This window comes from Mobula hypostoma, chromosome 18 (genome assembly GCF_963921235.1).
Source record: "Mobula hypostoma chromosome 18, sMobHyp1.1, whole genome shotgun sequence".
In the NCBI taxonomy this organism is placed as follows: Eukaryota; Metazoa; Chordata; class Chondrichthyes; order Myliobatiformes; family Myliobatidae; genus Mobula; species Mobula hypostoma.
In genome coordinates this window covers 55,708,848-55,723,748 of record NC_086114.1, presented here as the reverse complement: position 1 = coordinate 55,723,748, position 14,901 = coordinate 55,708,848, and the positions used below count along the sequence as shown (strand labels likewise).

At 42.8% G+C, this 14,901-nt stretch overlaps 1 protein-coding gene across 11 annotated transcripts in view; it reads right to left on the bottom strand.

Moving 5' to 3' along the window:
* The window catches only part of gramd2aa (GRAM domain containing 2Aa), a 54,015-nt gene that overhangs the window by 24,311 nt on the left and 14,803 nt on the right, over positions 1–14,901 (bottom strand). For 8 of the 11 annotated variants that reach the window (XR_010020896.1, XM_063070924.1, XM_063070921.1 and 5 more), the window contains 3 exons: positions 7,412–7,528; positions 5,953–6,013; positions 2,988–3,060 (listed from right to left, as the gene is read on the bottom strand). Coding sequence is in view for 10 of the 11 variants with exons in the window: in XM_063070921.1 (XP_062926991.1) it covers positions 2,988–3,060; positions 5,953–6,013; positions 7,412–7,528 (251 nt within the window). In the remaining variant the exon portion in view is untranslated. Of the gene's footprint in view, positions 1–2,987; positions 3,061–5,952; positions 6,014–7,411; positions 7,529–9,477; positions 9,712–12,152; positions 12,528–14,901 lie in introns of those variants that run through there. The other 3 variants (XM_063070918.1, XM_063070917.1, XM_063070919.1) reach the window with 2 other exon arrangements.

Here is a 14,901-nt window from a genome sequence, read left to right as displayed (position 1 = left end):
CTGTTGTTGCTCAGGCCAAACATCAGACTGAGGAAGAAATGGGATCTAAGTAACTCTAACCGTGACATGGTTGTTGGTGCCAGACAGAGTATTGCAGTTTGAGTATCACAGAAATTGATTTCCTGAGATTTCCATGGTGCAGAAACAAAAATTATCCAGTGTTTGGCAGTTCTATGGGTGAAAACATTTTGTTAATGAGAGCGGTCCGAGAAGAATGCCCAGACTGGTTCAAGCTGATAAGGCAACAGTAATTCAAATAACCACGCATTGCAACAGTGGTGTGGAGAATGTCTCTGAATGCACAACATGTTGAACCTTGCAATGGATGAACTGCAGAAAACTACAAATATACTCAGGTACAGGAGGAACCTAATATGACTCTGCTCCAGGGATCCAGGGTCTTTCTTGCTGGGAGCGCCTAAAATTTTCTAACACACTCCACAAGCACCAAAAAAAAAAATCTCAGTGCTGTTAAATGAATTTTAACTTCAGTTGGAGGTTCTAGATGACCTGGGTACTGTCCAGTAAAAAGATGGCAAAGGGTCATCAAAAATATTTCCATAGGTTATGGCTCTCCCATTTCTAATACATGGGGAGGGTCTCGTCGTCAAAAGCTCTGAGAGAGATGGGGTTAGATTACAACCTTCACTAAAATAAAGGAACAGATGGGCGCCACGGTAGTGTAGCAGTTAGTGCGATGCTATGACAGCTCAGGGCGTCAAGAGTTTGGAGTTAATTCTGGCGTCGTCCCCGTTGAATGCGTGTTTCCCTCCCCCGCCCCAGATGCTCCGGTTTCCTCCCACACTCCAGACATATCAGTTAGGTTACTCGAATATTGTAAATTGTCCCACGATCAGGTCAAGGTTAAATCGGGATTGTTGGGGGTTGTGGGGCAGTGCTGCCTGAGGAGCTGGAAGGGCTGCATCTCTAAATAAAGTAAATAGTTGGAGAGCTAATTTTGCTCAGCAAGGCACCTCTTAATGAGGGAGGTCAGGAGTTTAGGCTGGAATTCAAGAGCAGGGAGTTGTACATGGCCACTCAGTGTAGCTTCAGCTTGTAGGGACAGACTGAAGACGTTTTGGCATTTAAAAGTAGACAAGCATTTGACTGGAACCCTATCCAGAAAGATTTTTTTTGGCCTTATCAATCTTTTCCTCATTCTGAAGTTATTTACACAGCAACAATTCTTATCTTTTGTGCCTGTGAATGTTTCTCCATCAACACCTAGCTGCCTGCAGACAGCCACAGTTTACACCTGTCTTTCACATAGCTGGAAAGGTGGGAGCAACAGGAAGTTCAATGACAGGGCAGGTATTTTTCCACCTCACCTTCCATCACAGGAGTAAAGAGCGGACTGGGCACAAGCTGTGGAGCAATGACACACAGAAACAGGCCCTTCAGCCCAACTCATCCATGCTAACCAGGCTGTCAAATGAACTGCTCCCATTTGCCTATGCTTGGCTCATATTCTTCTAGGCTTCTCTGACTATGAACCCATTCAAATATCTTAACATAATTGTACCCACCTCTACCACTTCCTCACGCAGCTCATTCTGTATACCCACCGCCCGTTGTGTGAAGACAATGCCACTCCAGTCCCTTTTAAATCTTTCCCCTCTCACCATAAACCTGTACCCTCTAGCTTTAAACTCCCCTGGGGGGGAAAAAAAAGACCATGATTGAACTTTCCAGTGGACAAACATTTTAATTATGATTCCCATTCCAATTCTGCCATGTCAGCCCATGATCTCCTCTTGTGCCACGATGAGGCCACCCTGAGGTGGAGGAAGTCTATCTGGGTAGCTTCCAACCCGATGGCAGGAATGTAGATTTCTCCTGGTTTAAAAAAAATCCCCTCCCCCTTCCTCCTTCTATTCCCCACTCTGGCCCTGTACCTCTTCTCAATTGTCTACATCTCACTCTGGGTCCCCTCCTCCTGAATTCCTCCAGCATTTTGAGTGTGCTGCTTCCAGAATTTCTCATGTCTTTGAGAATTCACACTACTTATGCCCTTCGTGTTTTAATAAACCTCTGAAAGGTCACTTCTCGGCTTCCTTCATCCCAAGGAAAAGTGTCTCTGACTATCCAGCCTCTCCTTATAACTCAAACCCTCCAGTCCCAGTAGCATCCTCATGAATCTTTCCAACTTAATGACATTCATCCTACACTAGATGATCAGAAATACACACAACACTCCAAGTATGGTCTCACTATTGCCTTGTACAGCTGTATCATGACATCCCAACTCTTGAACTCAATGTCCTGATAGAAGAAAAAACATGTCAAACACCTCATGCAATCTACCTGTGTCACCACTTTCAGGAAATTATGTACTTTACCCCCAAGGCCCTCTGTTTTACAACACTCTCCAGGCCCTGTCCTGATCAAAATACAACACCTTGTACTTGTCCAAGTTAAACTCCATCTGCCATTCCTGGTCCCACAACCTCAGTTTAACTGGTTCCCGTTGATAACTTTCTTCACTGTCGACAACGCAACCAATCATGATCTCATCTGCAAATTTACTAATGGTGTAAACGTTGTCATCTAAGTTAACAGATGACGAACAACAGTGGACCCAGCACTAATCCTTGTGGCTTCTAATCTAAAAAAACAAATCCCTACTCCCATCCTCTGACTCCTTCCATTAAGCCGATTCTGTATCCAAGAATGAACTTTTCTAAAAGAAAGCAGTATCAACCAATAATCCAGATATGTGTATGACTGAGCAAATAGGCTAAAATATTCTTTTGGTACTGTGCCCTTCAGTAATAACCCCCTTGCTAATACTTGAGTCAATTTGTAATGTAATGTTGGCCTTTATTTCACTATCTCATCGAGAGGAAAGCTCTCGCAATAGAGGAGGACTGATCAATGGCCAGTGTTTTAACTCTCTATCTATGTGCACACATTGGTTTCTGTGAGCTCACCTAGTGTCAGTATCTATGTCAGCACATCAGAAAAAGTAACTCACATACGAAACACACCTTTCCTCAATGTCTCCTGCTCAGGGACATCCTTGAAGAGTTTGTGATACTGAGAGTTGTACTTTTTGATTGTCTGAAAAGAAAGTGAGACTTTCAGTTGTATAGGCAGCAGAATGTTTCACAACCAACAGTGATTTTTCTTGTCTTGTAACCAACTTGGGTAGAGTACAGCACACAGACAGATCTTCATTTTATTCAAGATTCAGAATCAGGTGTCAGTGGCAAGGCTATCATTTATTCACCACTGCTAATAGTCCGTGGATCGCCAAGCATGCAAAGTCAGTCCGGGGGTCATTTTGGACTCAACTACATAAGGAGCGTCAATTGTCTCCTTTAGACTAGATCAGAAGGATGGCAGATTTTATCTCCTAAAGGACAGTACTGAACAAAATGGTTTTTTAAACCAATCCCACAGTTTTTGTGGTCATTATTTTAAGACTAGATGCTGTTCTGAAATATTAACTAAGTTCAAAATCCTACCACTACTGTCGTGGGATTTAAACTCAGATCTCTGGATTGTTAGTCTAGGCCTGTAGATTATTAGTTTGTTAATATTACTTTATCATTTTTAAGACATCACCACCATTTCAGTGCTAGCACTGGAGGGATAACAACTATTGAGGAATGACCTGATTTTCTTCAAATAGTGCCATGCAAACTCACATCTTCAGATGTGGACTCAGCTTCATGACTCATCTGAAGACCACACCAGCCTAGGTCCTGAGCTCAAGAAACCTTGGCCTCAGGAAGTTCTGAAGATGGTCGTGTGTCTTATTCGAGCTTAGCTTTGACTCCTTGGAACTGTGTTTAGCTAGTACATTGGAAAGACGTAATCAGGTAAAATGAAGCATCTAGACAATTATTTACAAAGAGCTCAGTTTGTGGGCAATGGAAGCTGTGGGATTAATAATCTATCAATGATAGATGTCGGAAGAATTAGAAAGTAAATCACGAAAACCACTCCACCGCCTGATTCTGTCATGAATTAAATTCTCTATCAACACTGAAGCAAATCTTTGAAAGTATAATATTACTGACAGGTGAGAAAGGAACATGTCTGTTCTACATTACGTGAGAGTTAGTTTATTGTCATATACACCAAGGTTCAGTGAAAGTTCAGAGGAAAAACAGTGTACAAGACAATTACAATAAATACTGCAATAAGTTCAAAACAATGAAAAGTGTTCAGTACTGCAATATGAAAAATTAGTGACAATAACGGAAGAAGTAGAATTAGCAGTTTGAGAACATGGCAGCACCATCGAGAAAGGGAGGTGAACGAGGCAACTGGTTCAGAAGTTTGTCTGGATGTAAAATGGCTTGGTATGGCAACTGCTGTGTGTGTGATCATAAGAAATTGCAGAGAACTGTGGATACAGCTCAGCACATTACTGTACCAGCCTCCCCTTTATGGACTCTGATTATGCTTGCTGCTTTACTGAGGTAGCAAGAAGTGTAGACAAAGACCCTGCCCATCCTGAACATTCTCTCTTCTCCACTCTCCCATTGGGCAGAAGATAACAAAAAAGGTACATACCACCAAACTCAAGGACAGCCTTCTATCCCACTACTATCAGACTCTTAAATGGACCACTGGTACATTAAGATGTACTCTTGACCTCACAGTTGGGAGGAGTCAACATCTCTGAGGATCTGTCCTGGACCTAACATATTGATGGAATTATGAAAAGGGCACACCAGTGACTATATTTCATTTGGAGTTTGAGGAGATTTGGTACGTCTAGCAAATATCTATAGATGTACCGTGGAGAACATTCTGGCTGGTTGCATCCCCATCTGGTATGAAGGCGACAGTGCAAAGGAATGGAAGCAACTGCAGAGGGTTGTGAACTCAGCCAGCTCCATCATGGGCACTGGCCTCCACACCTTCGAGGACATCTTCAAAAGGCAATGCCTCAAGAAGGCAGCATCCATCATTAAGAACCCTCACCACCCAGGATACGCCCTCTTCTCATTGCTACCAGCATGGAGGTGGTAGAGGATCATGAAGACACACATTCAATGTTTTAGAAACAACTTTTTCCCCTCCAGCGTCAGATTTCTGAATAGACCATGAGCCCATGAACACTACCTCACCCTTGGCTCTCTTTTTGTACTACTTTTTTTTAAATATATATTTTATTGTAACTTCTAATAGTTTTTATATTGCACTGTACTGCTGCCACAAAACAATAAATGTCATGACATGCAGAATGATAAGTCCAATTTGTTACGATTTTGTACTTTGTTTCCCTGCATTGCTCCTTTACTCTTTATTCTGCATTGTTATTGTTTAATGTTATTCGAGCTCAATACACTTTGTAATGATTTCATGTGTATAAGCAGTATGCAACACAAGTTTTTCCACAGTATTTTGGTAGATGTGACAAAAATAAGCTAATTCCAATGGCAGTGGGGCAGAAGATCAGCATCACAACAGTCTATGATTAGGGAACGATGAGGAGTTAGGGGAGAATAGACATTCATGAACTACACTAACCTAATCACATCTCCACCCACTCTTCTTCCCATAAGGACTCCATTCCATTCTCAATGTTGCTCTAGCTGAATACATGATTATTCTGATAATGAAACTTTCCACACCAGTACCTCTGGGATGTCTTTCTTTTACCTTCCCCACCACCCACCCCCCGCCAATCAGTTGACAGTCCTCAATGAATTCTCATCTATTTCTTGCAGTTCCCTGAACCCTTCCCCTCCTTCAAGGCAGGCGTTGCATCCTCTATAGTTGTAGGGAAAGTGCTCTGAGAAGAGGAATGGTTGGACATGAGATAGTTTCAAGGGAACAGTTCTTTGGAATGAATATAAGGGAAAATGAGGGGAAACTGCGTTTAGTGGTTGAGTCTTGTTGAAGGTGGTGGAAGCTCTGGAGGTCGACCAGTTGAATGTAGAGGCTCGTGGAATGAAAGGTGCAGCCCAGGAGCCTTCCCTGCATTGTACTCACGGATCCACGGTGAAACTTCTTGAAGTCATCAGAGTTCAGGGACTCACTTAACTTGACATCTCTAAAACACAGAGCAGAATGCCAACAAACAGTGGATTATTTAACTAGAGTATTCTCATGCACTGTGGTTTCCGTTATCTCTGTTAACACACACGTTTGAAGTGTCTGGCTCCCTCCACAAAGTTACTGATATACAAGACAAACAGTCCCAGGTTACATTAGGTTCTGTTATGGAGAAATTGACTTGTGGACTGTTCTCAACAAGACAGAAACGTCCATTTTCTACAGTAACTCACATCATATTGCATTATAATTCTTTAATTTCATTGATTAATCACCCTAACACTACCCATAATTTAACCTATAAAATATAATCTGTCCCCAGCCATTAATGAATTACCACTAAACATTTTATTATTGTTCTTATCAGATTGAAAAATGCTTAATGTATGGGAGAATGTGTGTGAAGTTGGAATTCAATAGGTCGGGTCATCGGCAACCTGAAGAGCCTCTGTAACCATGTCTATGTAAATTGGTACATCAGTGTAGGTTCCAGCATCAGTAGAACACCACCTATCTTTCTAGGCTCACTGGGTAAACAGGGGGATCTAAAGCAGCAAGTTATGCGTTTAAACCCTGCTCCAAGGTTTAGGAAAATCATCCTCTATACCACTGCAGAGGGACAGATTATAAAGAACTTCAGGTGATTGACTTCCCCCACCCCACTTCACCATTCCCAATTCCCTCTCTCACTTTATATCCTTACCTGCCCATCACCTCCCTTTGGTGCTCCTCCCCTTCCTTTTCCTCCATGGTCTTCAGTCCTCTATCAGATTCCCCCTTCTCCAGCCCTTCAGCTTCCCAGCTCTTTTCAACACCCCCTCTCACCTTCTCTCGGTTTCACCTACCACCTTCCTCTCCTCCCCCCACCTTCTTACTCTGACTTTTCCTCTTCCTTTTCAGTCCTGAAGAGTCTCAGCCTGAAACGTCAACTGTTTACCCTTTTCCATAGATGTTGCCTGGCCTGCTGAGTTCCTCCAGCAGTTTGTGTGTGTTTAAGTGGTGGATGCAGCAGAGGTCAGGGTCACTACCTAGTGTTGTAAGCTGTCTCTAGTGTGTATGTGAGAGGTAGAATCCGAAGCAATTGATGGGAATGTGGGAAGAGCAAAAATGGGAATTAAGAGTCAATGGCTGCATTAAAGGATTAGCTTTCATGTTATGTGACCCAAATACTTCCTCCACAATTCTTAATTTCTGAGCCAAAGCAAAGATACATCCAAAGCAAACATTCCCTACTCTTATCATATGCTTTTAATATGTGAAATATTTTAATCAGAGTTCCCACAATCCTCTATCGTCAAGGTTATTCTACCAATCCACATAATTATCATGATAAGGCCCAGCATAATGAAAGGTTCTGCTGCAACATACTGTACATCAGAGGACGCAAGTCCATTACCTTCCACGTGAGCGCAATTCAAAGCTATCCTCTTCCACCGAGGTCTCAATTGCATCCAGGTTTGGGGAGGGGCAGCGGTCACTTTGTAAGGGGTCCATTTCTATTGGCAGCTTTAGCCTGTAATAACCGAATAACTTGTCAGCATTGTCCATGTGTATTGGTCTACTTAATAACAACAAAAATTTGGGTATACGCAAAACTCCCAATGGAGGAAACTTCTTGAGGTCCTTCACAAGAGAGTAATTAGACCAAAATATATGGTATTTTGCCACTCAGCAATTCCAAGTAAAGTGATATAGATTGTAAGAAAGGTGACCAAAACGTCAGTCCAAAAGACAAGTTTTAAAGGTCTTCAAACTGAAACGATAACTTTTACTCTTTCTGCCAATTCTGCCCCAACTTGCTCAATGTTCTATCGTTTTCCATTTAACTCCTTTCTTAAAACTTAACAGAGGGAGGCAGGCAGAAAAGTAGACAGACTAAGTTAAAAGACACTGGTTCAGAATATATAACGAGTTCAATTAAAACAGGCAAGTTTTCAGTAGCTTTGAACAGTGAGTCTCCGGTTAAATTTCACAGAGAGGATGATTACATCAGCTCGTCAGAGTGGAGCAGAGAACTGAGGACCACTGCTTCATGCTCTGTCACTCCTTCTCTAGCTGTTGGAATAACAAGCAAATATTTCACAACACACGATTAGTCTCCTGGGCATATACTGCTTCATTGATTTTCCTATCTGACTACACAGTAATCATCTGACAAGAGATTAAATCCTTCAGGGGAAGTCTAATTCCATTCTGCTCTTTCAGCAGAGTCAATGTAGTCTGTCCGATTCATTTAATCAATTAGCCACTCACATAGAAGTGATGGCCACAGTTTTGCAAAAACAAAAGAACTTTCTTCAAGAATGGAGTTAATCAAAACTGGTTATAATCCACCACAAATTCACTAAAGAACATGGGTGAGGAAGGTTCAAAAACTTACCTAACAAATAAAAAAAAACAAGCTGATTAGTCCATGTTCTATATTAATATTTATTTTCAAATTCTCAAATCTCAATTCTAATGTTAGCAAACTGATCAAAAAGGAAAAGCAGTCACCCAAACAATATTCCATTAAACAGCAGGCTGCCAGTAAAACATTCAGGCATTTAGTGACCACATCCCCCACCATCAACATCTAGAGGGTCATCCAGAACCCCAGCTAAACAATAACAGTAATGCCATGACTACAGGAGCAGGTGAGAGGCTGGGTATCCCAGAATGACTGACTTACCTCCCAACAACCCAAAACCCTTCTACACTCTACAAGCAGGTGATACAATATTCTTCATTTGCCTGGATGATTGCAACACCAAAAACGCTCAAGAGACTTGACACCAACCAGGGCAAAGCAACCCTCTAGACTGTCAATCCATCCATCCATCATCATAGAACATAGAATAGTACAGCACAGTACAGGCCCTTTGGCCCACAATGTTGTGCCGACCCTCAAACCCTGCCTCCCATATAAGCCCCCACCTTAAATTCCTCCATATACCTGTCTGGTAGTCTCTTAAACTTCAGTAGTGTATCTGCCTCCACCACTGACTCAGGCAGTGTATTCCACGCACCAACCACTCTCTGAGTAAAAAACCTTCCTCTAATATCCCCCTTGAACTTCCCACCCCTTACCTTAAAGCCATGTCCTCTTGTATTGAGCAGTGGTGCCCTGGGGAAGAGGCGCTGGCTGACAACTCTATCTATTCCTCTTATTATCTTGTACACCTCTATCATGTCTCCTCTCATCCTCCTTCTCAAACGTTAACTCATTTTCCAGCTCCACAGATGTTGCCCAAGCTGCTGAGTGTTTCCAGAATTCTCTGTTTTTATTTCAGATTTCTATATCTTTTCACTCCCAATACTCTTGTATTGATCGGGTGTGTAGTTTGCATTTAAAGACTTAATTTCTTATACTGCCTCTGCTGCCCTTTGAATGTGCTATGGAGCAGTGAAGTACTTTTTGGACGTTTAAGGTCAGCAAATTTCTCACTACAAACAACACTAGAAAGATAAATGGCATCTAACCTAAACATTGCTGTTGATTGAGGGGTAATTATTGGTAACTCCACTGGGGAGAACTGTTCCTGAAAATGATTTGTTCCTATTGCAGACGACGTTATGGAGGAACTAAGTCGGGCATTGTCAGTTAGCTTCATCGTCTCTCATGATCCAAACAGCATCGCAGCACCACATCCCCGCCTTGCCCAGTATGAAGTCAAATACAATGCCCAGGAGCAGGCCGAACGCAGACGGAAACTTCTGGAAATCCAAAAATCGTAAGTCAGAAAACAGAACTGAATCGTTAATAATCGTAGACATTGGACATAAGATCATCAGACTTTGGAGCAGAATTAGGCCTTTTGGCTCATCCAGTCTGCTCTGCCATTTGATCTGGGGGCTGATATTTTTCCCCCCTCTCAACACCGTTCGTCTGCCTTCTTTCCATAACCTTTGATGCCCTTCCTAATCAAGAACCTATCAAATTCAGCTTTTTTGGGGTGCCACAGTAGCGTAGCAGTTAGTGCAGTGCTATTATAGCTTGGGACATTGGAGTTTAATTCCAGCACAGTCTGTAAGGTTCTCCCCATAACTGCCTGGATTTCCACCCACAGTCCAAAGAAGTACTGGTTAGTAGGTTAATTGGTCATTGTAAATTGTCATATGATCAGGCTGGAATTAAAAAGATGGCTTGTTGGACAGTGCAGCTCATTGGGCTGGGAAGGGCCTGTTTCATGCTGTCTCTCTAAATAATAAAATGAACAATCAAACAAACACACACAGTGATCTGGCCTCCACTGCTGTCTGTGGCAATAAATTCCACAGGTTCACCGTGCTCTGGCTAAACAAAATTCCACCTCACTTCTGTTCTAAAGAGATGTACATCTATTCTGCAGCTATTCCCTCAGATCCTAGACTATCCCCCATTGGAAACATCCTCTCCGTGTCCACTATGTCTAGGCCTATCAATATTCAGTAGGTTTCAATGAGATCTCCCCTCAATCTGCTACAGTTTCAGATAGTTTGTTTTTGAGGTCTCACTTCCCAAAATGGATTATCTGCACTTTAGGATGTTGTGGAAGTGCCTCTTGTTATGATGACTAGTGAGGCAAATATATACCAACTCTGCAAACTTAGTGGGTTGTAAATGTGTTATTCCATTTTCTCTCCTGCAGAGGGGTGCGTAACAGCATAGTGGTTAGCACAACACTTTACAGTACAATCGACTGGGGTTCATCTTCCGCTGCTGTCTGTAAGGAGTATGTACGTACTCCCCGTGACCGTGTGACTGCCCTCCGGGTGCTCCGGTTTCCTCCCACAGTCCAAAGACGTACCAGTTAGTCGGTTACTCGGTCATTGTAAATTGTCCCATGATTAGGCTAAAACTAAATCGGGATTTCTGGGCGGCGCACCTCGAAGCGCTGGAAGGGTCTGTTCTGCGCTAAATCCCAATGAATAATGCTGGAAATGCAGTGCTCAATTTTTATTTTGTAAGGTTAGTGTCTGATAGCTTATGTGTTGAACTGCGGGCATTACTTCTCACTCATCCCTCGCCGCATTCTGCGCAAAGGAGGTGCTGGATTAGAGAGGGCCAGTGTTCATCAGAACAGGTCCCAGCGGTAGTTTGGCTTTTGCAGATGACTGGAGGGAAAGTGCAAGGAGAGCCAACCTCCAACAAACTGGAGTCGTACCCTACAGAAACATGCCCTCTGGCCCACCATCATCAACCACCTGTCTACACTACTCCTTCACTGAGTCCCACACTTGTATCAACTCCTCCACTCACCTACGAATCAGTGGGGGTTTACTGTGCCCAGTTAACCTACTAATCAATCTGCACATAAATGGGAGGAAACCTGGACAGTCACTGTACAGTGTGATGGTATTGAAAACCAAATAGTAATCAATAAAGAGCAATTTGATGAATAGAACATAGAACATATAATAGTACAGCACAGTACAGGCCCTTCGGCCCACAATGTTGTGCCGACCCTCAAACCCTGCCTTCCATATAAGCCCCCACCTTAAATTCCTCCATATACCTGTCTAGTAGTCTCTTAATCTTCACTAGTGTATCTGCCTCCACCACTGACTCAGGCAGTGCATTCCACGCACCAACCACTCTCTGAGTAAAAAACCTTCCTCTAATATCCCCCTTGAACTTCCCACCCCTTACCTTAAAGCCATGTCCTCTTGTACTGAGCAGTGGTACCCTGGGGAAGAGGTGCTGGCTATCCACTCTATCTACCTTCAATAAACCTTCAATCTTTTCACCACCAACACACAAAAGGTTCGAAGGTTCATTTATTATCACAGTATACAACTCTGAAATTCTTCTTCTCCAGATAGCCACGAAATCAAGAAAGAACAGCAACACAACCGTCAACTCCCAAATCCCTCCTCCCTGCACAAAAAAATGAAACAGGCACATCGACCCCCCAAATCACCCTCCCCCACAATGAGAAAAATCGGGCAAAAAAAACCACAGAATATAAAAAACTGTACAACTGAGAAAAGTCTACAGTCCAAGTCCACATCCGTATCCAAAACGCAGAAAACCTGGGTAACATCCTCTGGGCACAGCAGCAGGCCTTTCCGTCTGTGGCAGTAGAGCAATCCTCCAGCAATCAAAAGGCAGTCTCCCCTCTCCAGCAGCAGAGTGATCTCAACAGTGATCAAAAAGGCAGGCAGCCAGTGCTCACCTTCTGCATTCACCTTGATGCTTCAATCTCTCTCGTCGCTTTCACCGGCGAAATGGAGTCGACCATGAATTTGCACCCTTCAGCCATCCACAGCCTTCTCACCACAAATTTGCACATGCTGCCTCTGCCTCCCGGAATCATCTAGGAAACTGCACAGCACTGAAACACCCAAACGAACTGCAAATCACAGGCTCCAACAGTTCCAGAATCACAATCAAGATGAAAAATAAACATAAAAGACATAAAAGAAGTGAAATATATGGTTTCATGATCTATCCAGAAGATTTCAACCAAAGGAAAGTTGTACACAGGCGTCATCTTGACTGGAAACCATAATGGCTACAGTCTACAAAATGACAACAAGCTATTTTTACTGGAACTCCCTAATGTACAACCTCTTCCACTGAGGACAAAAGCAACAGATACATGGAAACACCACCACCTAGCAGTCCCTCTTCAGGTTCTGCGGCATCCTGACATAGAACTGTGTCACTGGGCTGTGGCTGTCACTGGAACTCATTCTCCAACAGAAGGACTACAGTGCTTCATCAACCCCTGCCTTAATGGTTTGGTCTCCACAGCCATCTGCGACAATGAATTAAACAGATTTGCCACCCTCTGGCTAAAAAAATTCTTCCTCATCTCTGTTCTAAAGGGATGTCCTTCTACTCTGAGGCTGTGCCCTCTGTTCCTGGACTCCCCCACTACCAGCAACATCCTCTCCACATCCACTCTATCTAGGCCTTTCAATATTCCATAGGTTTCAATGAGATCCCCCCTCATTCTTCTAAACTCCAGCCAGTACAGGCCCACAGCCATTAAATGCTCATCTGTTAAGGGGTTCTTTCCCAGGATCATTCTCATGAACCTCCTCGTCTTCAGGTTTACTTTACTTGTGTTCCTCAGCTGGAATTCAACATCTTAATACAACTGTAATTTAATATAAATCCTTAAACCCTGAGGGCAATTAGGGATGGGCAAATAAATGTTGGCCTTGCTAGTGATGCACAGATTCCCACGAGGTGAATAATAAAACAGATACTCTTTAATGTTAGTCACAAGTTGAACGTTGCAAATGTTACACTTACTTAAAAACAAAGAGACTAAAAGCCACTATTTATCTCAGTATCAGTCACAGGCTCAGCATATCCCAAAGTGCAGTCAATATTATACTATAGAAGCTATTTTTATACACAAGTAAAAAGGTAAAGGGAGGTGGAGGTTATGGGTGAAAACACCAGAAAATATAGAATGGCTATTGGATTTAGGGCAGAATGGCCAGATTCTGTTGTAAATCTTATGTCACAGACAGAGCAGGAGAATGAAGTGAGATTTGATGGATGTATACAAAATTATGAAGAGTATAGATAGCGCAAATACAAGCAGGGTGAGGTTGGGTGGGACTACAACTAGAGGACATTGGTTCTGGGTGAAAGGTGAAATGTTCAAGGGGAACACTAGGGGGAGCTTCTTTACTCAGTGGTTGGTGAGAGCGTGGAACAAGCTGCTAGTAGAAGTGGTAGATGGGGGGGTTCAATTTAAACATTTAAGAGAAATTTGGATAGGTACATGGATGGGAGGGGTATGGAGGGCTATGGTCCAGATGTAGGTCGATGAGACTGGGCAGATTAATAGTTCAGCACGGACCTGACAGCCAAAGCCCTGTTTCTGTGCTGTAGTGCTCTATGACTATTTGATTAGGGACCTTGTGCTTTGCTCTATCTATATATCTTTCTTCAAGTCATAAGACCACAAGATACAGGAGCAGTAGGCCATTTGGCCCATCAAGTGCTCCACCATTCAATCATGGGCTGATCCAATTCTTCCAGTCATCCCCACTCCCCTACTTTCACCCCATAGCCAAAGTCATTTTACTTTCATGTATTTGTTTAAGACCCATGATACAAAAAAAAGGGCAAGGCTGGTTTATAATTGCATCTTCACAACTCAGAATGTCCCCAAACAGGTTCATAAATCAAAAGCAAAGGCTGTTTTCATGTAGAAAGTATGGGAAGCGATTCACAAAGAGCAAGAGCTCACATAGAGCAGTGGGCACAAAGCAGGGTATCTCTTGGATGACAGGTACACGACCAGTCTCATTTTAATCTCTTATCTACAATCCAGCACCTGGATGCTGCTCTCTCAATACTGCAGACCAATATTGAGATGATTCACTCATGTCTCTAGGATGAGGACTCAGTTTACAAATTCCGATTTAAAGGCAAGAATGTGACACAACGAGTCACAACATCACTGATTGTTTCGTTCCCAACGTAACTTGCCTTCTGTCTCTCACCCTGTTCCCACCAGAAGTAACAGAGAATAGAAGAGCATGGAATTTTGTAATTTTTAAACAGCTTGTCTCACAGAAATATCACAAATATGAAGGTTGCTAAGGATGAAGGACATCATTCTCATTTCAGATTTCCTAATGACATATTCAGCCCATCACTTCTATGATGGATCCCAGAACATTCCTATCCATCTCACTCCCTCACCCATTTCCCTGTAACCCATTCTCTCCAGTGTGCTCATCAGCTCTCCCAGGCAAATTATAATAACTGTTTAACATAAGTACAGTATTAAGCATGTTCCCAATGTTGGGGGAGTCCAGAACCAGAGGCCATAGTTTAAGAATAAGGGGTAGACAATTTAGTACAGAATTGAGGAAAAACTTTTTCACACAGAGGGTTGTGGTTCTGTGGAATGCTCTGCCTCAGAAGGCAGTGGAGGCCAATTCTCTGGATTC